Genomic DNA, 26,403 nt, shown 5'->3' on the forward strand with positions numbered 1-26,403 from the left:
GTTCTCCAAGTTTAAATTTTAGGCTTTTTTGAAGATGGGTACAACATTTGCCTTTCTCCAGTCAATAGAGAACTCACCTCATCTCCAGGACCTTTCAAAGATGGTAAGACAGCAACCTTGCAAGGACATCTGTTGCCAGAAGTCATAAGCCTCCAGCCTTCCTCAACACAGGAGTCTCCGCTTATATCACAACCATCCAGAAACTCTGGCTGCCCCATTTTGCACAGTCAGGAGATTCAGGCTCTCATCTCTGCAGGACCTCTGTGAAGACCCCATCAATCCCTTTTCCATCTTCCCTGATACCATATAGTCTGCTCATCTCCTCCCACAGCTCCATAACTTGGCCACAACTCCCTATCCAGCACACACCTCCAGCAGGCATGGCCACCACCTCCAACTGCCCCAGCCTCAGTGAGAGGCACTGGGCACTGCCTGCAGTCTGGCACCTGGAAAGCAGCATCCCTCCCAGAGCTCTGCCTGAGCAGGGGCCTCTGCTGTGCCAGGGGCAGCTGCTCCAGTTGCAGCTGGGGACCAGGCTCTGTGGAGCATTACCACCGTAACTGATGAGTCCCACACTGCCTTCAGCAGGTTTATGGTCCCCTTTGGTGCAAACTGTAGCTTCTAAGAAGCATACCCTGGTTCCCATACTCTGGCAGTTACACAGCTGTATCCCCTGCACCAGCTGAACATGTGCTTGATCCAGCCTAACTAGGAGTTAGGGAGGGACCTTTCCCAGTGTCAACCTGGATCTATTGGTGTCATAAAAAGTCCCCAAAAGTCCAGAAACCAAACCACAAACTGCAAACGCCATCCACAAGCAGCAGCCAGAGCCAGGACCCTAGCACATGCCCTGCTGTGGTCCCCAGGGGCCACTCCATGGGTAGACAGAGGCCCGACACACGACCCAGCACGCTCCCAGGGAATGCTCTCCTGCTCCCTGCACCACCGGGTCCCTTCGCTTCAGGCGCCTCCCGAAGCTTCCCATCTCCTCTGCCCTCCCCTCTGCAGGATCACCATCCTGCCCAAACACCTCCAGCCACCCCAGATCCTGCATGCCACCACCACCTCCCAGTGATGGGTGCCCGGGCTGAGGCTCCCAGCTGACCCACGGGAAGCCATCGGTCATGGACTGGGGGCTGAAACAGCCTTTATGGACAAGGAAAACTCACCGGACCATCCTTCTTCCCAGTGATGAGAAGGAGCTGTAAATCCCTGCTGGCCGTGAGGCTAACATGAGATGGGTCCTTCCACAGGTGCTCTCCTACCACTACACTGCTTCCCTGGGCTGTCCCTACCCATCGAGCAGGTGGGCTGCAAAAACCTTCTCCTTCAGATACGATGTTTCCTTCAACAACCACAAAACAGTTTGAAAATTAATCCAGCTAACCAGAGCATTTCAGGTGAACTTGTGAGCTGTTTTTCAGCGTCCTCCTAAACTGAAAACTTCAGCACAATCAGAAAAGTAAGTACCTTTTTAACCACTGTTACCCTCCTGGAGCACATGGATGGGAACCTGAAGTGATTTTCGGCCGCATGGTGCACGAGGAAGAGTTCCTTCACAGCAGCGGCAGCCATGGAGGAACTGGGGCCCACAGACAACACATTTCAAGCAGCACATTTTTTTAAACTAGCTGACAAGACTCCTCATCGGAGAGATTTTATGAACATTATGGGGTTTCCTTTTAATTTTTCAGCAATATTTCAATTTAGAACCCAAATCAGACTGCAACATATTGAAGAACAAAAAACCGGAGTGGCCATTCTGTGCAGTTCCTCAGTGTTTATGGATACTCATTTCTTTGCTTTTAGCAGATCAGAATGGGCCTCCAGGTGCAGAACCAGTATTGAAGGTCTGGGGCAAGAAATAAGACCGCTATGAAATGAAAGGGCATTAACTAAGGCCAGACATAAACTTCTGACGACATATAATTACAAACAGGTATGACACTGGGTGATGAAGGAAGCAGAGGAAAACTTGCTCTCATGCAAGTCTTCAGGCAGAACGTTTAGGTCCATAATTCGTGTTAACAGCATGTCAGATACGGTGGCTATAGACACACAGTAATACCAAGGTACAAGTGCTACAAAATGTAGTATTTGTACCGCGTAACCATGGGTATAAATGTTTTATGAGCTCCAGCAGGGCCTAAAGAACATACTGCAGATCAGATGGAACAGAAAATGACGCTTAAGGAAGGAGAAAGTCGGTCTTGAGCACTCAGGTCCTTAATCACCCAGCATGTGGAAAAAAACATCAAAATAATTCCCCATCATATTCTCATGACTGATTAACTGGAAGCCAGGGAGGGGGAAAACACAGAGACTCACCCCTAAGTATTCCTTACATCTGGCTTTACGCAAAGTCAGCAGCAGAGGCATTTTAGATATGTAACCGAACCTAACTCTAAAAAGATAATTACACAGAAATGGAGCTTATACAGAGACCTCCTGCAGACTGCAGGGTATTATTTGGTAGCTTTGTAGCCTGTTAGATGCCCCAGCCCCTTCTCCAGTGCCAACCCAAGGCTTATTCTCAGGCCAAGAGATTTCCCAAGAAATACACCCTACTCTGCTGGCTCTTTAGGTTGCTTTCATTGAAGTTTGCAGCCTCTGCAGGCAGTTGTCTCATTCCCAGAATGCCAGTCTCTCTCCCGTAGTTTACTAGCACACATTGCTCACTTCACTGAGGCCACATTTTGCCACTTGAAAATTTAATTCAAGCTAGTTGACTTCTGCTAAAATTTAATTTCTCTCTAGTGAAACCTGCCACACAATACTAGACCATTTAAGCTTCACAAAGAAGGCCAACACCATCCTGACCTGCATGAGGTGGGGGCACTGCCAGCAAGTCGAAGAAGGTGATCCTTCCCCTCTGCTCAGCACTGGTGAGACACACCTGGAGTGCTGTGTCGTCTTCTGGGCTCCTCAGTACAAGAGAGACACGGACCTACTGGAGCGGGTTCAGCAAAGGGCCACAAAGACGACTGAGGGTCTGGAGTGTCTGTCATACAAGGGGAGGCCAAGAGAGCTGGGACTGTTCAGCCTGGAGAAGAGAAGGCTCAGGGGCGATCTCATTAATGTGTATAAATACCTGATGGGAGGGTGCAAAGAAGACAGAGCCAGGCTCTTCTCTGTGGTAGCCAGTGAATGGACAAGAGCCATTTGTCACAAACTGAAATACAGGAAATTCCTTTTAAACATAAGAAAAAGCTTTTTTTTTATTGTGAGGCTGATTGAACACAGGTTCCCCACAGAGGTTGTGGAGTCTCCATCCTTGGAGATACTCAAAATCTGACTGAATGTGGCCCTGAGCAACCTGCTTTAACTGATCCTGCTTGAGCAGGGGAGTTGGACTAGACGATCTCCAGAGGTTCCTTCCAATCTTAACTATTCTGTGAGTCTGTGTGTGCTGTGGTGCCTTGTAGGTATGCGTTCCACAATAGTTTGCACCGCACTAAGATTTTTATTTTTATTTTTAATGTATATGCTTCATTATTGCTTATAGAATCAGGCTAGAACTATAGCAGTATAGTACAGTAAGTTCAAAACTGTATTCATTCAGGAAAACTGTTCCAGAAGCTGAACATGGCTGTACCTTCAGATGATGCAGAAATTCATGTTTCAGTAGTACTTCTTCAGTGGTCATGCCTCAATTGCTTATACTTACGAAAACATAACCAGGAAGCCCCAGAACACCACCACCAAAGTTTCCTCCTCATTTGGCAATGTCCTTACTGTAACACTCGTCATAGCCTCTATACTGTACAACTGCCATAGCCTCTACACTAAGTTCCTGTGGGGGAAGGAGGGAAAAAGGGTCAAATCCCTCATTACCAGCTAATTGCATGCTTACACCAGTTCTGCATCCAGGAGCCTGGTGTATCCCAGGGGAACAGGTCAGGAGACTGGCTTGCTGCTGTGGTTGATAAAATAAATAAACTGTCCCATATGTTATTTTCTAGTAAATGGTGGAATAACTGGTCTGTGCTTTCTGGGTAGCGGCAAAAACTGGAGAAAGCAGAGCACAGTTCAGAAGCCAGCAGCATCTGAGCTGAGCTAGCCTGCATCCAGAGCACTGGTTACAGTAGCAGCTGCTAACCTGCATTAATTCAAACTTTCGCCTATACTACCTGAAAATTCAATCAAGAAGGGCATTAAAAGCACTATCATTTTAAAGACAAAAGGGCTGTGTATTGTTAGGACTCAAATTATGGCAACATCCAAGTTAACTCCACAGTGACGAGTCCTGCTGAACACCCTCTTCTCCACATGTAGTGGGTGCTCAATAGTGTCTCTAGCTAAACGAGGTCTAAGCATGCCCAACTAAGCGTGTTTGAAAATGGGTAATAAATCCAGGCTTCTACATGATTGACAAACAGGTTTTTATGTGTATCAAAAATACCAGTGCCTTCCTTGCCGCTGACACCAACTTCATCCATTGGTAGCAGAAGGCGGAAACAACATATAATTTATGGTTTTCAGTAAATATCGTTATGACAAACTGTCAAAGGTAGAACCAACTTATTTTTTGAAAGCTATTTGACAAATAAAAAAGACTAACAACTTCCTTTTAATGAAATCCAAATTTAGCTTTAATAATTAGAATTTTTATAAAAAGGAAATTGTCTTCCAAAGCGAAGATTGGCACTAGTTCATGTTGTCAAATTTGACAGCATGAAATCATGGAACAAATTACGGGATTCTGCAGCTGCTAAATACTGTCAAATACACTTTACAAGCTTTATTCTTATAAATTCATTAATAGGAAGCCCTGTTTTTGCAACGAACTGCCTCTCTTCCCAACGTACAATTTGGACAAAAATGGTTCTAAAAGATTCCTCACCGTTGTTAAGATGGCTTACTGTTCTTTCAACATTTAAAAGCCCTGGTCTGCACACAACGTTGTACCAGAGCCCTATGGAGTTGGCAATAGTTTGGAAACAGCTAGTACAGTTTACAAGCAAGTTCCTACAGCTGTTCTGCGTGAGGGACTGTACAACCGCACGCACCAACAGCCAAGGCACAAGCTAACCCAGCTGTACTGACCGAAGCAGATGAGAGCAACCACAATCCACTAAGGCAGCTCAGCAGCCGACTGTGACCTTCTGCCAGCAGTGAACAGCTAGTGAGAAGTAATGTTTTAAACTACACCAGCTACATGTATTGAATTTCATTTTTCTATGTATAAAGGAAAAATATAAAGCAAATTTGTGTAACAAATATTGTGTGTGTAGACTCAGATCAGTATTAGCCTGATGCAGGTTAAATTGCTGTAGCTATGTGGCTAGACACCCAAGTTAGCACATATTTTCAAAAATTTAAATAAAATCTCAAATATTTTTAATATATGAATTAGGCACAAATCCTTTGAATAATTATACTGCAAATAAATTATATTTAATATTAGAATGACAAAAAAGTGCTATATGAATTTTTAAAAAACACTAAAGTTTCTTTTCATTGGTGTTAAAGAGAACTCAAAATCAATCTGATGATAAAAATAAAACCACTTCGAGAAAAGCATATGCTAACAAAACTTATTGAACTATTTAACTATTTTTTTGCTGCATGTTTCATCTGACTTGTTGAAAACCATTCACAATTGAATGTTTCAAAAGTAAAAAAAGTAATTACATTCAAGGCAGCTACGGTGCACTTGAGCGGTGTTCTTGCCATTTTTTGTAACAACCCATGTCAGTTGGACACAGTAAACAAACAAGTCCTGCTCCTTACAGTCATTCTGCTCAAGACTGTCTTAGATAATTCACTTGCCTTGACTAGGACTGTAGACACAACATACTTTTTTGCAGACCTCATTACAGCAGTTTACTTCAGCATCTACTAACTATATTCATTTCTGCCTCCAGACATCATTGTGGATCATATGACTGCTCCTAGTCTCCCTCAACGAAAAAACACCAGTGCTGCTTTAGATCAGTTAACTGCAATCACCCAAGAAAATGACTGCAATCACCCAGGTCCTACCAATGCTACTCTACTCCCAAGCTCTACCAGGATTCTCACAGTAGACATCCCTCCCTCTATCTCACTGGCAAGGCAACGCAACCTGGTGTCCTGAAAAAAACTTGAACAGGTCAATTCTTATACCCTGTAACGCTGTGGTCACAGCAACAGAGCAGGTAAAACACTATTTCAAAATAGCTTAGACATGAAGAATTCATCTGTGACACTAATACAGAAGGCACGATGTTCTTGTGGATATTAAAAAAATGGGAAAATATAAAATGTAGAAGAGCAACTGTTTAAATTAAAAACTCAAGTTTAGTGCTTTAAACAGAATTCATACATGGCAAATGGAAGAAATCTTACCATAATCACTTAAAATCAAAGAAGGTTTCTTGGTCTCTGCCAGGTAAGAAGCTGAGCACGAACACTGATTCAGTTCCAAAGGAACATTTTTTTTTATTATTTTATCACTAATAGAAAACTACCTTCTTCTTTAGAAAGCAGTTGTGTATCATTATCACCATGTTTTATTTATTTTTATCTGGATCAAGATATCTGTTACTTTTACAAAATCATCTTTTCCTATGAAAGATGAGCATGTCTATTTTCTGTTTATGGTCAAGCTTGCTTCCTGACCTCTGCATATTGAAAGCATGGATTATTTATTACTACTTTAAGTCATCTCATCTCCTAGAGGCACAATTAAAGTTACGTTGGGTATATACTATCTAGACACTTTTTACTTGTATTTGGTTAAGTTGCAGCATCTATTCTTAGAATATTCCTAATGCTATCTTATATTAAGACCTATTAATTAAAATTGAATGGCAGCTCTACAGCACTTTTTGGAGCTTCAAAATACTCCAGTTACTGGAGAAAACACTTCAGTGCTTACATAGCGCTTCATCATTTGGCCTCACAAAGAGCTTTGCAGGAAATCAATGCCTTGTCCGCACTACACTTACTGGGAACTACAGCTATTGCGAGAAGAAAAAATATTTTCAAGGTCCCCCAGTAAGATACTGGAGAGTCTTCTGAATTCCCAGTCAAAGACCTGTTAGTAGGAGGCACAGGTTACCTTGAGCATTTATTGACAGTTCACGTGTCTCTTCATTATAACATCACACCCAACTCTAGGCAGTCTTTGCCAGCTCTGTATCCACAGTCCTGACTGAAAATGCGAATGTTCCCCTAAGGATTATTTTTATATTTTCTTTAAGTGTTTTAAGATTTCAGGTACAGACATACACTTATATTTATTAAGCTGAATCTCATCAATGGTTTCTAAGTGAGCACATACTAGCACAGGTTTGGATTTGGATCTGGCATAGATAAAATACCTGGAACATTTGCAGTGAGATTTGCTTCTTTTATGGTGTCTGAACAGCCGGAGGAATGTTGTATTCACACCAGAGAGCTTGATCTTTAACATTACATATGTAGCAGTGATCAGCTACTCCTCTCAGCACCGTAAGGTTTAAGTAAGACAACCAGCATTGCACCAGCCTGGAAAAGACACTCTCCCTTTGACACTTCATATCCAGGATGAAGTTTCAAACATGTCACTCAGTTTTTCAGCCCAGGATTTGAGCCTCCTCTCAGTCTGGCTGGGAATTACATATCCCTGGATTAAATAATCTCTTGGACAGAAAGTTTTAGACCTTCCCTTCAACAACATGGGAGGAAGCCAGACCAACAAATGGCTCCCAGGGTGACCATCAGTAGTTCTGCTATGGATTCAGATGGCAGAAAGATTGAGAAAAACAAAAACTCCCATTTAAGTGGTTATTTACTGGTATTGTAGGTGCTCAATGGTTTCCCCCTTTCCTTCTGCCTAAAGTGAACCCAATCTGCATTATTCCAAACCACCATCTTCTGCCTTGGGGCAGTGAAGACACATATTTGTGACATCTCCCTAGTCACCAGGCTCACAGGGTGCCCACCCTGGATGGAGGCGAGGAAAAAGGTGCCTATTAACAGGATACCCCAGCACAGCAGCCAGTAACTGAAAGCCCACCGGTTAGAAACACCCAGAGACAGTGTGGAAGCAGCTATGGCATCCCGGGGGAAGGGAGCACTTTTCCCACCTTCCAGCAGGGACTGTGGACGATACGGTCCCGTACTGCACTCGGGGAACACGCTCATGCGCAGGAGAGGGGAGGAGAAGCACAACCGTATTTTCTTCCCTGCTTACCCGGTCCTAACCCTCCCAACACACACACCAAGCCCTCTTTGACCTCCGCCACTCCTCCTGTTCCTGTGAGACAAGTTGCCTTTAGCTTCTGCACCCTATTTTTAAAATCAGTACTGCTTTCTGAATTTTTCAGGTCAAGCCAAGCTGCCCACAAGTCTGTTGATGCTCCATATGCTGCTGAAAGCTGGAGAGGAAGAAGGGCAAGTGAACACTGGCAGAGATCAAGCAGGAGGAGTTGGTATTTCAGTGCCATCGCGTGTGGCGGAAGATGGAAGTCATTCCCAGTCCGCTCTTCCCTAGAGGAAAGTTTCTCCTTTTAAAGATCTTTACACGTAAATCCTTAGTGAATACATCGCACACTAAATGTAAATGCTGGACACTGGAGGACCGTGCCAAGTTTTCCACATACACAATACACAACTCCATTCAGTGAAAACGATAAACACGTAGCACACTGGAATCCGCCTCCATTTTATTCTTCATGCGTACGTGGCGTGAGGGAGGGGATGTATGGATTCCTAATGTTGCAAACTGAAGTCACTGCCGCTGTCACGAGCTGGTTAGATCTGAAAAGGAAAAGGCTGTTTTTTCAGTTGGCTGCAATTGAAATCTCATGAGAACAGCTGCTGTCATTTGAGTTCAGGCCAAGATGGCAACATTTGAGAAAAACAACTGATCTTGTGAATTTCCCACCACTTGGAATTGAAATGTAGAGGTGCCAGCATCAGACATTTTCTAAGTATGGAGTCCCGATTCAGGCAGGAAACTGAACCTACTGAAGCACCTATCCAGTCATCACCTGTGTCATCCTCTCACCCATGCCTCATCTCCAGGGTCTTTAAAGCTCCAGGATCTCCAGAAAGCTCCATGATTCAAAATGGTGGCCAACAAAACCAGGTCCAAGATCTCCAGAAAGCTCCATGATTCAAAACGATGGCCAACAATCAGGTCCAGGACCTCCAGAAAGCTCCATGGTTGGAAACGGTGGCCAACACCACCATTGATTGTTGGCCACCGTTTCCAACCACGGAGCTTTCTGGAGATCACAAGGAATCTTCCACTTCAAAAGGAAAACCTCACTAGGCAGCAGCTAGCTTTCTCATACATCAGCTGAAATAAGGACTTTAAGTCTCACAAGATACATACACCATTACTGCCTTCTGCTTCAAGTACACATCTTCAGATTTGCCTTTTCTAATACAAGCATACAGAATACACTTAAAATGAATTCTACTAAAATAAATTATTATCCTACGTACCCAGCTTTCTCAGGCTGACAATGAAGCACCCATGACAGATGTTAATCGTGCCACTTAAGGCATGACTGGGTGGATGCTGCAGTAATGTGGGTGGTTTAAAACTGAATATAATACCAACCTACAGCTGCAGAAGTAACTGAACTCTGCCATTGCTTTAACAGCAGATCTGTTATTTGTGTGGACTTACTCATATAACAGAAAGATCCTTTTAAAATGACCTCATACCTAAAAAGTATTAACCAAGCATTCAAATCACTACTGAAGAATCCTGAGACAAGTTTTAAGAGCTAGTACTTGGTAATGCTAAAAAATTGTACGTGACACACCTGAAGAACTCTCTATACTGGCTTGAATGTATTCTTCTATTTTTGCTCTTTGCAAACTCTCATCAAAATATCAAAACTCTCTTTTAAAACCTTTTGTTATTGAAAATTATTCACATTGAAAGATCTACAAGTAATTTTCACTTCAAACAAAGCTTTCAAAATACTAATTATCTTAAATTTGAGTTATGTGGATGATTAGGATGCATGATATACTTCTGCTCCCTCACTGAATGAATGTAAATCTGTAAGGCAGGGCTGCAGTGTGAACGATTGTGACAAATTCACATTAAATGTTTGTATCAAATATTTGCAGCTATTTCTTTAAATATGCGGTCTGCCCAAAGAATCCTGTAAGTAAAGGTGCATGGAAAGCAAAAATAAATCATTTATAAATACAGTGAAAATTTAATTTAGTTTTAAATGACAATGAAAATGTGTTGAAGATGTTTCTCTCTTTTTCTAGTTCCCAGGGCACTCAGCAGATGTTCAGTGAAGAAATGCATTTGAAATAGGAAAGAATGTAACACTTTTTCAGTATTCCAAGTGGAAAACTGCAAAAGGGTTATGAGCTACATAGATATTCCTTCTCCTGTAAATGCTATCCTACATTCTGCACCTACAGATGCTAACACTGACTTTAAAGGAATATTTACCTTAAAAGTTAAAAGCAGCTGTAAGATTCTGCATTTGGAATACAGGCAGCATTCTGCAGGCAATACTGTGCCCACATCAACACTTAAGTGATTTGAACGATGACTTCAATTTCTTTCTTGGTTACAACTTCGTGCACTTGCAAAAAATGCCAGAAGACCATGATTTGACCACAACCAGTCAAGAAATTCAGGTTTACGTCCTATGGACTAGATGGCAATAGCAGAGTATAACTAAGTTTTAAATTTCAAATTATATTATACCGTAAAAACTTACTTCAGAACTGTCCAACTGTGTCTGAGACCTAATAATTTCAGACACAGTGGTAGGTAAAACCTTATTTCCTTTCATTAGAGTTAAGTCATTAATATTTCTGTGATAACTACAGTACATCAAAACTGAGCGCATTAATCTGATCAGTCTCCTGACATGCTTTTAACTTTTCAATTGCTTTCTTAAAAAACTGGCTAATGTAAATTGCATTATAATAGTCTATGTGTATTTTGCTTTTATTGTTTATATCACTGAATCCAAAATAACAAGAGGATATGTAGGTTTAAAGTATTAATATAAGAAAGTATTTTCAAAATCAGTAGCAATTAATGAGATTAATTAGGCATGAACAATCACACTGAAATATTTTATTAAAGGGGACTATTCTTAGTAAAAAGCTATGATATTTGATGCTATGATTGGTTTGGCAGGTTTTTTTGCATTTGTTGTCCAAACGTTAAGTGACTTTCTGTCAAGTAATTTTACACACAGTTCTGCAGTGAGCACTTTTGTGAATAACAGTCTATGTTTCAGACAAAGTATTCTCAAGTAAGAGCTGAAAATTAAGAGACTTAGATAGTGTATAAAATTTGAGGGAGGCTCTGTCTTCAATTTGTGTGATCAAAGTCCCACTGAAACCAGCCGGAGCTTTTGGTAGGCATGGCAAGCAGGACAGATCATGTAACACGTGCTTGAGGTTTAAATATTCTTTTGCTCAATTTAACACAATTGCAAGTGTGGAGAAAAATCTACAGAAAACAGTATCAATTTGTTTCTTCTAGACTGATTAGAAATATGTAAGTAATTTACATGGTTTGATTCAGTGACCTGTATCATAACCCATCAATACTAACGGCATTGGTAATGAATAACATTCACAATCTTTTCATTTAACTCAATGTTCTGTAGGAATAGATTCTGCGAATGAATACATGAAAGTGCTTTAAAAATATTATTTAGAAATAATTTTGAATTCAATATTATTCATTACCATATAAACTAAGCTCATACCCCCCTTTTTATCCTGAGGGTACCGACATACTACTCTCCTGCGTGGGCTTAAACTCATAGCCATTAGCCTATCATCTTACAAAGTCTCTAAAGAATCACGATTTCCTAAGTTTTATCAAATATGCAGCCAGAAAAAGGTATGTCAATCCAATTATATATTTTTATTATTGCTAACAAAGTCAGTAAGTTTACTATTTTAGGGGTTTTGTTTTCTTTTTTAATTGGACTGAAATAAAGTGGGGGCAAAGCAAGGACGTTCACTGAAGAAGTTACTAAATTTTAACACACATTTACATGACTTATTTGTAAATAACCTGGTTGCCACAGGGTTTTCTAGTCATTATTTAAGAAGCCAAAAGCACGCTACCTCTGCACAGCCCATGAAAACAAAGGGTGAAATTTCATTGCAGTCACTGGCTTCTAACACTTGCCAAGCGCAGGTCAGCGCACAGAAACCGGCCCTTATCAAGCAATTCAATGGTTGTTACCAGTAGGAAATTCAAAGCTCTGTCTTCAGACAGTTTGTTCAAGGCTTTGGACCTGCACCCAGAACAACATCACAACCATGAAGCTCACCAGAAGCACTTTGCTTATGCTTCTTACAAAGCAAGGAAGGCCTCATGCACAGCACCATCCTTCATACAGGACACCGCAACGAAGAACAGAGGACCGAAAAGTGAACAGGGAAGCCGCTGGAGTTCAATGTAATTGAGCCGATTCTTTCTTTAATATTCACTCCTGTAAGTCACTTCACAACTCCAGAGTTTTAAAACTCAGGATTACTGACAGCAGCCAGGGCCAGCATACATGACAAGCTAAGATGCCAGTCTGCATGCAGTCGAGGCTGGCTTGCAGGGCTTATGTGACTTAATGGATGGGGTATGCTTTTGTAAATACAAAAGCAAAACAGAAAGGCAGACCAATTTTTCCCTCCTTACTTAATTATGAAAAAAAACCCTAATAATATTTTTAATGCACAAAGGTAAATGAAATAGGAGCTTCCCAACCACTTAAAAAGAACTCCCCAGCTATACTTCAGACTCAATAAGTACATACTAATTAGCAGGTAAAATAACAGCATATTTGTTATTTCAGTGTTAGTAAATATTTGGATTTTATTGTTATTTGAATCACAGGTCAAAATTATTATCTATTTAATCCTATTTCCCAGCAGTGAAGCAAAATATATAGGCTTATTTATAAATTTTTCTTTTAATGCAACTAAGGAATTGGGGTACCCAATTATAGTCTTTTAAAAAGGAACAGGTTTTCAAACAGTGCCAACCTTGAAAATCCTCTAAGGTGTTTCATCTAACAACTGTCATATTTCAATGACAGTTTTTAAAATCAAGGCCACCATGCTTAATAGGCACAATTTGTTTCAATATTGATGAACAGCTATGATATCCTGGTCTGGAAAGTGCTAAAGGAATGCGAGGAAACATTCAAACCAATTATCTTGAACAGATATTGCAAGTATGTGATGAAGTGAACCACATGAAAATTAAACTACCATGCTAAAAACAGAGGCATGTTTCAACTGGGAACACACACAGTAACGTATTTAAAATAGCTAATGGTAAACAGCAAAAGCAGGTAACATACAATGTTACCATGCTATTGAATTGCATTTACAGTAGGTAAATGACAGTTACATTTAAAAAGATGAGCAAAGGATGATTCATCCTAATTTGTGTCCTGCTTTAACTTATTTTAAATTCTAAACGAGTGTTTTTCAACTCACTGATTAATGACATACTAGTATGGTACAGGAGTTTCAAACACTTAGCTGATAAAGAGATGCACAGTTAGGTTAAGACATTACAAAACTTTCTAACACTATGCATCTTCTAATTTTAAATAAACACACATTGTGTCCTTACACCTAACTCCCACTTACCAGATTTTCTATACTGAGAGGGGTGCTATTGGCTGCACAGAATTCAGCAAAAACCAGCATCTAAAAAACAGCTGAAGTCGGCAGAGACTGGCATATTCTCAAGTACAGGTTTACAAAATCACTACGGGAACTTCCTGGCTAGTGAATCTGTATGACTATGGGACAAACCTCCTTGCTGACTCTGCACTTTCAAAAGCATTCAGATTTTGTACGAGTCACATCTGGTGTGCAGAGAACATACGTGTTTCAGAGAATATAGAAAAAAACTTCTTCAGTACAGTTTACTCGTGCTGATGTACCTTTTGTTACCACCCCTGGAACAAGTGGGTTTTCTTTCGTCCAGAACAATCTTTCTCAGGTGAAGACCATGAAATTTCTGGATATCAAAGGTCATCTCCCTGCTCTGTTTGTAGAGCTCAAAGACACTTGAGTGCTTGAAAGGAGAAAGAACACAACTCCATACATTGTTCCCCTAAGACAGATGACATCAAACACACAGGACGAACTTCTGCCAGCTTTAGAAGGAGCTACTAAAGGAAGTGAAAACTTCTCCAAACAGAAGCCAAAAAAACCAAAAAAGCCAAAATGTGACAAATCTTATTGATCATACCATTTTAGCCAGAGCTGCAGATGCCCCGGATGCTGGGTGCTCTAGGTGCTGTGCAGTCACAAAAGCACAGCCCCTGACAGATGATTATCCAAGTACAGGGCACACCACAACACACGGACACCGACAGATGGGAGAGCAGAAGGAAAGAATGAGTCAATATTGGTCTGTGTGTCAAAAGAGCTGGCACATGAAGTCCCAGGTATAACTGCAGGTCCACTGGGGGACAGTCACATAACAAGGAAGTGCAAAACTCATAACCATTTTTAGAAGGGTGATTAAAGCACTCATTAGCCTGGGCATGCAATGTTTTATTCTGATCTACACGGTACATATGACTTTAGCCAGGCCTTGGTAGCATGCTTTTGAAGGAAATGACTATCAAAGATGGAGGTAAATTTAAGAAAATTGAGAAGAAAGAAGAATTTAAGAAAATACGGGTCACATCAGACCAGTGGCAAGAGCCTCCTTTGATGAACTGACTGTTTTTCTAAACAAAGGGAGACGTAGTTGATCTAAATTTCAATAAAGCATTTGATACAGTCTCAAATGGGAAATCATTGGTTAAACTGAAGAAGGTTTCTTCAGCAACCAAGCTGAAGAAAAGGCAGGAAAATATTTATCTGAGAGGGGTACTACCAGCCAAAAGGAGGATGACTAATCAAGTTTCACAGAACTGGGATTAGGATTGCCTGTATTTATCATTTATCTCAATAGTCTTTGCACAAGAAGTCTAATTGTGATGAAGAAGTTTTCTTGCCATACAAATTCGGGAGGCAAGGTCAATTAAGAGAAAGATTGACGTGTACACAAAGTCAAATGACCTTGAGTAACACAATAATATTACATTCAGTAGTACAAAATGTAATGTCAGGCAGCTACAGATTAATAACAGCTATTACAAGCTACGAGTTCATTACCTGGAAACGAGTGAAGAAAGAGAGAGAGAGACCAACTGGCCCAAGCCTGCTCGTTCATCACAGCATGGCTGTGAACAACGAATGCAATCCCAGAACATGGTAAATATAGTGCATTTCTGATAGAGATGGGAGAACTCTACCATTGTAAAAGCTCTCTCAAAACCTCACCTGTACGGAGAAAAGCTGTGGACAACACAGTGAAAGGCTCATGATGTACCCAGCTTAAAATGTTCACTTTTTGTAATAATGTTACAGAAACAGGCAGCCAAGGATGGCCTGCAAAACTATATTGGACCTCTTGTTAAAGCATTTTGGCAATATTGTATATATTGTTACCTTAAATAATTCATAAGCTGTATGTATTGTAATTATATACATATTAAAGTTCCACCTAAAGGCCTTCTAAACCCTCATGAATGCAAGGTGTATTAAACAAAGACAGGAAATTAATTAATGAGAGAGCAGGAAACAGTGGCCTGTGGTGTTTTACTGTAGAAATGGTACAGCAAGGTTCCCCTCACTTTGTTAGGTCCACATGCAACAAGTAACAATTAGCAATTAGCAACAATTACTTCTGGTCAGTCCTTAAGAATGCAAGGATTTATGGACTTTAAAAACGTATTGAAAAAATATATCAGGTAAATGTGTAAGGGCAGAATACAAAACTAGAATGAAGAGAAATGAAAGGCACCACTGGAATGACCAGAAGAAAAGCGCAAGAGGATGAACTTCCCTACCTCCCAGAGAGCCTCCTCAACTACAGCGACTATTTCAGCCTAGCTCAGATGATGAATCTGTCTGTAAGTTGCATATCTTGGTAGCCACCCACTGACAATTCCTGAATTTTAAGAATAAATTATGGCTCTGGCCAACCTCCTTCTCCTTCTATTTGTAGGAAGAGGGGAGAGAGAAAAACCTCCTGGAACATTCTGCTGGAGAAAAAGGCCACCAGGATGACCTGGGAATGGAGCCTGCCTGAGCAAAGAAGACCCAAAGAGCTCATTCAGTCATCCAAACAAATCTTGCAAGAATGTAACACTGACTTCTTCAACTACATCAGGGTAAAATGCACAGAGGAAAAGAGCTGAACAATAAGCAACACATATATGCTAGCTAGAAAATAAATTCAGCCTGGAATTTATAATATCTAATTATCAGGCCAGATCTGAGGATTGATCTCTTCTAGCTGTCATCTGGAGGCCTTGTGACAGAGGAACCCTTTTGCAGAGATTTGAATAGATACCTGTATGCGTACAAAAAGCATCACTCCTCCTAACACATCTGAAAATACTGAGTCCTCCTCTGCAGCTGAATACTGGAAAATGTAATTTTTACCCAGTTTCTAAAAGCATACTGTGAATATCAAAAATAAAAGTTACAGAGCTACAGAATGGACAGACTTTTATATTTTACTCTTCCATAAGTACATAAGCAGCCATAAGTATACTCGGAACGTCACTGAACTCACCAAATACTAGACTGAGCTTTTCAGGTCAGGTAATAAAAACTGCACAGAAGGTCTGAATCAGGCTACAGCATGCAAGAGGAGGAGGACAGACAGAGCATGGGAAACACCGACAGAATTACATGGTTACTCAATTTAGATATAAATATTATCCTTCTCATTCAGATGCGTGATCATCTTTTCATTGCTGGTCCTTTGAAGCGCAGACACACATGAAATCATGACGAGATATTTTTATCAGTTATCTGATTTGTTTGGTACCATCATGATACCTGAATTATAAGGGAAGCTGCTACTAAGAGCCATTTTATCACATAAAAGCAGTATACTGAAGTAGCTGTAACCCAAATTATGACCAACCAATATATAAAAGTAGGAATTTTATCCAGGAATCATTATTTAACAAGTATCTTTCAAAACAAAAATGAAATTTATTTGTGTATGTGTGCGTGTATATACATATATATGGTTTTCCTTCAAATGAAGATTTGAAAGATCAAGAAGTAATCCAACTGCTATACAGCGGGAGCTAATCTAGGAAGATATTGTCATATAAAAAAGTCTTTCCTCAAACTAGCATAGACAGAAGCGGGCAGCATCCACATTGACCACCTGACGTTTAGCACACCTGTTCTCACCTGGAAGAGGCACACCAGCTTTCCAGAGACTGAAGGAACTCCAGCCCTGCTTTTGTAGGCAGTTGTTGACACATCGGTTTGAGCCACTCAACTCTGCAAGCCGGCACACGGCTCTCCAAGGCAGCTTCCACATAAGGCTGCTGTTCTAGATCTGCCTGCCTTTGGCTGAAAAGTAACATAAAAAGCCAAAAGGAGCCTGCTGCTCACTGGTGATGATTCTGCCGAAATCACTTGCGCACAAAGCACTGACCAGTGCTGATAAAACACTACCCGCTGGGAGAAATTCAGCACTGTAGCCACTTCTCTGCTACCTCCACTGTTTCACTAATTTAACCTACAGCATGGTGGTGAACTGATCTAGCCAGATCAAAAGTCAGTGGAGGCATCACTTCAACTGAACTCTGTCGCTTGATTCAGAAAGGTACATTGGGTACCTCAATCTTACATTTCATAATGGTTCCATGACACAGCCACTGCTCTTTTCTGAGGGCTTTTTTCTTCTTCTTCTTCTTCTTCTTTTTTGCCAGGGAGAGAATGGCAATGTTAGTTTTGTCTGGAAGTAGGAGGGTGTTGAAACCAGTGGTTGTCCAACGTTCTGTGTCGCTGTCAGGCTACAGTCAGGCCACATCTTATTTTCCATTGCCTTGAATCTTGCACATCTGGCTTCAAAACTGCCCAGTTTCAAAGGGTCCAACAAAGCAATGTGCCTCCTAAACCTAGTGTGACCTGGCAGGGAAAGACTTTCTAGGAATTAGGATCTGTGACCTGTGAATTTGACAGAGAAGAATCTAGATGCATTGCTTCTGATACACTGTGGCTTCATTCATGCATAAAAATCAGCTGTGATTTACACCACTACCCAGAATACATCTCCAGGGTCTGGATCTTGAGTAGGTTCTAGTTTGCACCTCTGAGCTCCAGAGCAGAAGGAGCTGTGACTCTCATGTCATGTTACCCCTTTCAAGGTGTCTACATACAATGATTACATAGGAAACTGGTGTGCTGGAATCTACTTGCTGGATCATGCTCCTCAAGCCAGGTGCCTAGAGTTAGGGGCTGCAAAAGCTCCATTTCTACCAGAAGCCATACTCTGGACATACTCTAACTACAGATCTAAGCCAAACAAGTTTATTCCTCCTTTTAAAGCTCAAATAGAAGTTCCCCAGTTTTGTTTGTTTCAATAAAGCATGCATGTCTGTGTATATACAAAAGAGAAGATGAAAAGAAACTGTAAATGCTATGTTACAGGGCTACCGTCATTTGTATTTATTCATTGGCCACTTCTATTTTAATATGTTCACCTCTTTGTGGGAAGATGGTATATAACTCACTGGTGTTTTCAGCTGAGGGGACCCCGCACAGATGTTTAGTGGCACCAGCACCACTGTGAACGCAACTTGCTCCTGCGAGCCCACCCCAGCTCACGCCCCGCACGCTCTTGCTGATGACGTACTGAAGAAGCAAACACAGGAAGACAGATTCCTTTCTGCAAGTAGTGATGCAAGGTGTTCATATATTCACTTATTGTAGAGTCCTCAGGCTGATTTATGACACAAATAATTTGAGGGAGACATATCTGTCTGGCCAGGTGTTGTGGTTTAACCCCAGCCAGCAACTAAGCACCATGCAGCCGCTCCCTCACTCCTCCCCCCTCCCAGTGGGATGGGAGGAGAATTGGGAAAGAAGGTAAAACTCGTGGGTTGAGATAAGAACAGTTTAGTAGCTAAAGTAAAATATAATACTAACAATAATAATGAAATATAATAATTGTAATGAAAAGGAATATAACAAAAAAAAAAGAGAAATAAAACCCAAGAAAAGACAAGTGATGCACAATGCAATTGCTCACCACCCACTGACCTATGCCGAGCAGCGATCCGCCCCTGCCGGCCAACTCTGCCCAGTTTATATACTGAGCACGACGTTCTATGGTATGGAATATCCCTTTGGCTAGTTCAGGTCAGCTGTCCTGGCTATGCTCCCTCCCAGCTTTTTGTACACCTGCTTGCTGGCAGAGCATGGGAAACTGAAAAGTCCTTGACTTAGGATAAGCGCTACTTAGCAACAACTAAAACATCAGTGTGTTATCAACGTTATTCTCACACTAAATCCAAAACACAGCACTGTACAGCTACTAAGAAGAAATTACCTCTATCCCATCCGAAACCAGGACACCAGGGATGTCAAGGGCAACAAGAAAAGCTTCTATAGGTACGTCAGTGATAAAAGAAAGATGAGGGAAAATGTGGGCCCTCTCCAGAAGGAAATGGGAGACCTGGTTACCCAGGATATGGAGAAGGCTGAGGTACTCAATGACTTTTTTGCCTCAGTCTTCACCAGCAAGTGCTCCAGCCACACTGCTCAAGTCGCAGAAGGCAAAGGCAGGGGCTGGGAGAAAGAAGAACCACCCACTGTAGGAGAAGATCAGGTTCAAGACCATCTAAGGAAACTGAAGGTGCACAAGTCCATGGGACCTGATGAGGTGCATCCGTGGTCCTGAGGGAACTGGTGGATGAAGTGGCTAAGCCACTATCCATCATATTTGAGAAGTCATGGCAGTCCAGGGAAGTTCCCACTGACCGGAAAAGGGGAAACATAACCCTCATTTTTAAAAAGGGAAAAAAGGAAGACCGCGGAACTACAGGCCAGTCAGTCTCACCTCTGTGCCCACCAAGATCATGAAGCAGATCCTCCTAGAAACTATGCTAGGGAACATGGAAAATAAGGAGGTGACTGGTGACAGCCAACATGGCTTCACTAAGGGCAAACCGTGCCTGACAAATCTGATGGCCTTCCTACGATGGGTTACACCATTGGTGGACAAGGGAAGAGCAATGGACATCATCTACCTTGACTTGTGCAAAGCATTTGACATCGTCCCGCATGCCATTCTTGTCTCTAAATTGGAGAGACATGGATTTGACAGATGGACCACTCGGTGGATAAGGAATTGGCTGGATGGTCGCACTCAAAGAGTTGCAGTCAATGGCTCGATGTCCGAGTGGAGAGCAGTGATGAGTAGTGTTCCTCAGGGGTCAGTATTGGGATCGGCGCTGTTTAACATCTTTGTCGGCAACATGGACAGTGGGATTGACTGCACCCTCAGCAAGTTTGCTGACAACACCAAGCTGTGTGGTGCGGTCAACATGCTGGAGGGAAGGGATGCCATCCAGAGGGATCTTGACAGGCTTGAGAGGTGGGCCCGTGCAAACCTCATGAAGTTCAACAAGGCCAAGTGCAAGGTCCTGCACATGGGTCGGGGCAATCCCAAGCACAAATATAGGCTGGGCAATGAGTGGATTGAGAGCAGCCCTGCAGAGAAGGACTTGGGGGTATTAGTGGATGAAAAACTGAATCTCACCCGCAATGTGTGTCTGCAGCCCAGAAAGCCAATCACATCCTGGGCTGCACCAAAAGAAGTGAGGCTAGCAGGTCAAGGGAGGTGATTCTCCCCTCTACTCTGCTCTCATGAAACCCCACCTGGAGTACTGTGTCAGCTCTGGGGCCCCCAGCCTAAGAAAGACATGGACCTGTTGAAGCGAGTCCAGAGGAGGGCCACGAAATGATCAGGGGGCTGGAGCACCTCCCCTATGAGGACAGGCTGAGAGAGTTGGGGTTGTTTAGCCTGGAGAAGAGAAGGCTCTGGGGAGACCTTATAGCCGACTTCCAGTACCTAAAGGGGGCCTACAGCAAAGATGGGGAGGGACTCTTTATCAGGGAGTGTAGTGACAGGATGAGGGGTAATGGTTTTCAACTGAAAGAGGGTAGATTTAGATTAGATATTAGGAAGAAATTCATTACTGTGAGGGTGATGAGAGACTGGAACAGGTTGACCAGAGAGGTCGTGGATGCCCCCTCCCTGGAAGTGTTCAAGGCCAGGTTGGATGGGGCTTTGAGCAACCTGGTCTAGTGGAAGGTGTCCCTGCCCATGGCAGGGGGGTTAGAACTAGATGATCTTTAAGGTCCCTTCCAACCCAAAACATTCTATGATTCTACATGTGGTTTACACAGAGAGAGAAGAGACTACCAAGAGCTCACAGCTCCCTACACTATCCAGAAAGCATCTGCACATCTCCCTAAGAGCAGAGGACATACAGTTTCCAAAGGTGACTAAACAAAACAGCGGCATCATTTAAGCTACCTCTCAGCTACTAAACTGACACGCTGCCAAAGTTTTGAAAACTTATGTATTAGGGGCTTTTTATAATTTGCTGACACATATTGAGAAATGCACATACAGGAGAAATATGCTAATTCAGCTTAAACATTTCTTGATTTCTGAGTTCTCACACATGGAAACCTAAAGTTGTCTTTAGTTTTTCACGGAATTTCTATGTGGAAAAAGACAGACTTTTTTTCTAGGAACTCAACACTCGCACAGTACGACAAATAAAGGTGTACATGTGAGCGCACACAGGCATGCACCAGAGCCACAATGCGCAATGTTCATCACATCTAGTTTTTGGGGTGCAGAATGCAGCCATCGCATCGCAGTTCTTATACCAGCCTCCTTTACTAGCCAAACGGCACTTTCAGGCTATGAGTCACTCCATCTTAGCATAAAGGTAAAAAAAATAGGTTCTTCAAGGGTGTGATTCATCTGTCCTGTTTCTCTCCATTCCCCACACAGGGAGCCTTGGGTGACTAACTCAGATGTAGACGTCTACATTTTGCCATATGAATCCCACTCACAGCCTGTAATTTCCCAAGCATATCATGCAAGAGCATGAGATTTCAAAACTGAAGAAGGGAGGTAACAGAGACAATTTCCCTATCCTCCCCCCACCTGTGCAAAGTTAATTATATACGTTGCTCTTATATTGTGTGTGGTCGCTAGAGAGATCTGACAACATACCTTGAATTGTAAGACTATCAAAATATTTTCCAAGTACTACTTTTTTCTGATACTCAAACTGAAAGTTATTACAAAGCCAAGAAAAAGCTCACAATGAGTATCACACTTTCAGGGAAGGAAGGAAGGAGTTAGATGCAATGATAATTCAATTGACAAGATGAAAATTGGTTCAAGGGAAAGAAATCAGCATGTCACAAGGTCTAGGCATCTCAAGAGGACAACCTAGATTCAGGCAATCTGAAAAGAAAAAGGGGGCTGATTTGTATTCTCACAAAACAACCAGAGCTAATCAAATTTTCCTAAATTGATTAATAAAAACAAAGGAAGAAGCAGGGGTCCCTGTAACTGCTCTGAATATTAATTTGAAAACTGTAGTGTCCAGATGACCCTCAGGATTGGTAAGGCTGAATTTTCCGTTCTGGAAAGCATTGGGTGGGATTTTTAATCTTCCCTGGAGGTGACAGCAAAGGGGGAAGGAAAAGAGGAGCCACTCTTTCCTTCACCCAGAGAGATCCAGAGATGGGAGGAAGAAATAGCACAAGGTGATGTGTGAGGAAAAGGAGGTGCATGAAGCAATTCAGTGGAAGCTGGGAATAGTCAGATTTTTTTATTTACAGTGGGGAAAAGAAATTTCTAATCCTGCTACCCAGAACATGGTCACTCTAGAAGTAGAGGCAGGGTCCACTCGAGCAGCTTCAGCTACAAGAAAGCAAATTTCACTCCTTCTCCTCATTTGCCTCTTCTGACTTCGATGCTTTTCTCTTGTAATTTCCACTTTTCTGAGCAAAAGCACAACTACTTGCTTTTCTGAAATATGTGCTGTTACTGCTCAGTGTACAAAGTCAACCCAGATGACAGACACTGAACATACTACTTTCACAGAGGCAGAAAATCCAAATAAAGCAGTGCTGCACACAGAAATCTTTGAAGTACTTAAAAACAAAGACAAATCTCAGGATCCCAAGCAATGGGATGTCTTCTTCCATAACCTGCAAGCTTCTGCTTGAGGAAAGGTGTCAGATGAAAGGAGAGGTCCCTATTTGTATTTTCAGTGTTCCCCTGAGAAGAGGCAGACAATGAAATTACAGTTTATGACTTTAGGAAAACTGCTGTCACAAAGAGTTAATGATATTACCGCACTGTATTAGATATTAGTACATTACCTACAAATATACTTTACAGAAGTACTGGACCAGCACTACAGCCCACTTACACAAATCCTGTCTGGAATCTCCAGAAGATAATACACCTCCGCTTTTCTTTCAAGACATTGATTTGAGCTGCTTTACATTTTTTTTTCAGTTTTGTCATTAATCTTACAAGAATTTCCAGAGACATTTCCATGTTAACATACTTGTCTTTTAAAAGGAAAGCACGAGGAAATTTCCATCTTTAGAGGATTTTCTTTCTTCACAACCAAGAGCAACGTATTCCTTCTATTAAAATACTTTGCAGACTCATTTTCTTCCAGTATGCATCTAATGCATTTAGGTCCCAAACCTGTAATGAGCACAGATGCAGGGGTCTGCCCACACACAGCAGGAAAAGGGCCATAATTCTGACTCATCTGGTAATTTATGCTTCTATATTGGTGTTACAATAATGTTAACATTGCATGAAAATATTTCTATAACACTTATAATATTTGTCAAAAAATAATATTCAGAGATTGTCAGATTGCCACCATGATTCTTACTTGATCAGAATATCTCATTCTCCAGTAGGCTGCACTGGCGAGGGCACATCAGAACCCAGCACATGTGCTTTGGTATTTCCACTGTTCACAATGACCTAAGCCACCGACAGAGCTTGGACGGCCAAGGAGAGAATATGCCAGCAAATGAAAATATCCAACTCAGTTACTGTGAAAGCCTCCAAATTCTGTGGTGTAAAATGCCTTGCCTGCTGCCAACCATATACTTACCAGGAGATCTTTGTTAAGGGCTAACGTTGCTGTCTCCTGTTGAAGCGTACATTCATCTCATGTTCCTATCTCTCTTTAACAAATGTAAAAGAAGATAACCAAGATTCTCAGAAAGCGTATAACAAGTAAAAGAAATTAAATGTACACTGGTTTATGTGTAGTAATCACTGTACAGGACAGGTCTAATGTAGATGCAGGATAGGTCACATGGGGAATAAATATATAGGAGTTTTATATTTTTATATATATACTTCATCTTGGCTAGGATAGATTCAAAATTTGAGACCAGAATTGAAACTTTTGGATGGTATTCCTAAAATCTCATTTAATCAATGAATTTGGTTAAAGCAAAAAATGTTCCCCCCATTTTTTTTCTTTTTAAAAATTGTAGCATACATCATTGATGAAATATAAAACATAGATAGGGGATTTGCAATTTTGTCTTGGATGCACACAGCCAATTTTATGCAAGTTTTGCCACAGTTTGATTTCCTTTTGTTCAGAAAAAGCTATTTTGCCCTTCCATGCTTGTATTTCAAGTATCTTTATCCTTTTTTCATTAAGTATACCAGGGGTTACATTACAGAAATGTAGCTCCTAAACTCTCAGTAAGCAGTGATGGAATTTGCTAGGATACATTTCATTTTCTTCAATGCCAAGAAGACCTGAAAAGAAGATTCTCAGATTAAAAAAAACCTACAGGCTGGTTTGAAATAAAACTGTTGCTCTGAATGACTAAGATGAGCTTTTTAAAAGAAACTCTAACATACTCAAATGACTATATAAAACAGATGTAAGTATGAAAGACGTGATTGTGTGTGTGACTGCATGCATGTGGCAGTGGGAAGATGTGTACTTATGTACATATGTATTCTACTGGATAAAACAAGCTTATGTTTGGGAACAAAATAACTTACACAGATACAATTCCTAAGTTCTTGAGATCTCTTCTTGGAAAGGTCAGATCATTCAACTCTTCTAGATCCTTTCCAAGTTTTGCTATTATGTGTTAATGTCACTCAAGCCCTAACCCAAACAAAAACATCTGGTGCTTGTTGTATTTCTTATTAAATGATGAAAAATCTGCTCTGATTCATTCCTTCCTGCATGAATATAAAAAAAAAAAAAACTACACCACTTCCTATCTCCACCTGACTTGTAGCCTTTGGATGTGTGAACATAAGCATTGTGATTATGCTTCAAGGGTCCGTATTCCTGGGGAGCTGTGGTGTGAGGAGGGATAGAGAGAAAGGTACCTACAGGCTCATCATTCTTAAGCTAGAGGATGAGAAGTGGCGGCTGGAGTTGATTAGTTCTTCAATCACTCAGTCATCACTGCGGTAAATTAAGATTGCTTGAAGGCACATGGAGCAATTTACTTTGCACAAAATAAAGGAAATAACAAAATTGCACATGAAGAAACCATTATCTGATCCTTGGTTACAATACTTCACACTTCTTTAGCACCCTTCATCCAAGGATCTCAAAGCATTCAGGGGCCAAAATCTTCTAAAGATGAATCCCAACTTTCTCTGCTCAGAGGTTATCACCTGCACAGATTTGTGTCTAGCTCACACTGAAGGTATCCATGATGCCTTTTGAGGTCCAGTCCAAGACTGCATTCACGACCGAAGTCTGAAAGTCTGAAAAGAGCAGACCTGCAGGCACAGGTTCATGCACAGCTGGAAGGTGCACTTGGAGGCACACCGGACCCAAAATGTACAAGCAGGGCATTCATGTCACCATGTCTCCAGGTATGCTTGCATAGGTCTTATGGCACTTGACAGGAAAAGCATTTGAGAGCACTCTCTGCAGATGGCTGTATTTGAGACGACTCTTTTGGAAAGGGCAGATACACTCACCCATTATGCTTCTCTCATCCACAAACACAAATCTTTGGATTATTCTATCCCTTCTCATTTCCTGCAAAGAAGTTTGTCCTTTCCCTTCCACCCACAGTATACTATAAGAAGATACAGTTTAATATTAAGAAAATAAATAAATAAGACAGACAAAGCACATTTGCTAGGGTGGTATGCCCACTAGGGAATCAAAACAGCAGTCTCCACCACTATGTGACAGATTATGGGACTGCAGAAATGTAAAGGGATTGTAAAAGTCATGGTCCCATGAAGAGAAGCATTCCTCCAAAGAGCAAAGGCAGGGAACTGCGGGCAGTGATTTAATTTTGCACACATGTAACTACTGGTGTTTCACTTCCAACACACAGCTCCCTTGGTAAGAGGTGAAATCCTCAGGGCATGGCACTGCAGAAGACTCAGGGTGGTGGCAGCTAAGGACAAACCTCTGTAGGTCTGACAGTCCATACCATGTCTGTAGGGTTGATTGCAATGTCTGAAGCAGCCCAGAACTGCACAGGTACAATGTTGATGTAAAGCTTTATTAATTCTCT

General features: G+C 41.5%; 1 protein-coding gene across 1 annotated transcript in view; it reads right to left on the reverse strand.

The window, feature by feature from the left end:
* Window positions 1-26,403, reverse strand: part of RIMS1 (regulating synaptic membrane exocytosis 1) — a 354,423-nt gene that overhangs the window by 298,708 nt on the left and 29,312 nt on the right. The window contains exon 5 of the mRNA XM_050894077.1: window positions 9,738-9,758. Coding sequence (XP_050750034.1) covers window positions 9,738-9,758 — 21 coding nt within the window. The remainder of the gene's footprint in view (window positions 1-9,737; window positions 9,759-26,403) is intronic.

This window comes from Gymnogyps californianus, chromosome 3 (assembly GCF_018139145.2).
Source record: "Gymnogyps californianus isolate 813 chromosome 3, ASM1813914v2, whole genome shotgun sequence".
NCBI lineage: Eukaryota > Metazoa > Chordata > Aves > Accipitriformes > Cathartidae > Gymnogyps > Gymnogyps californianus.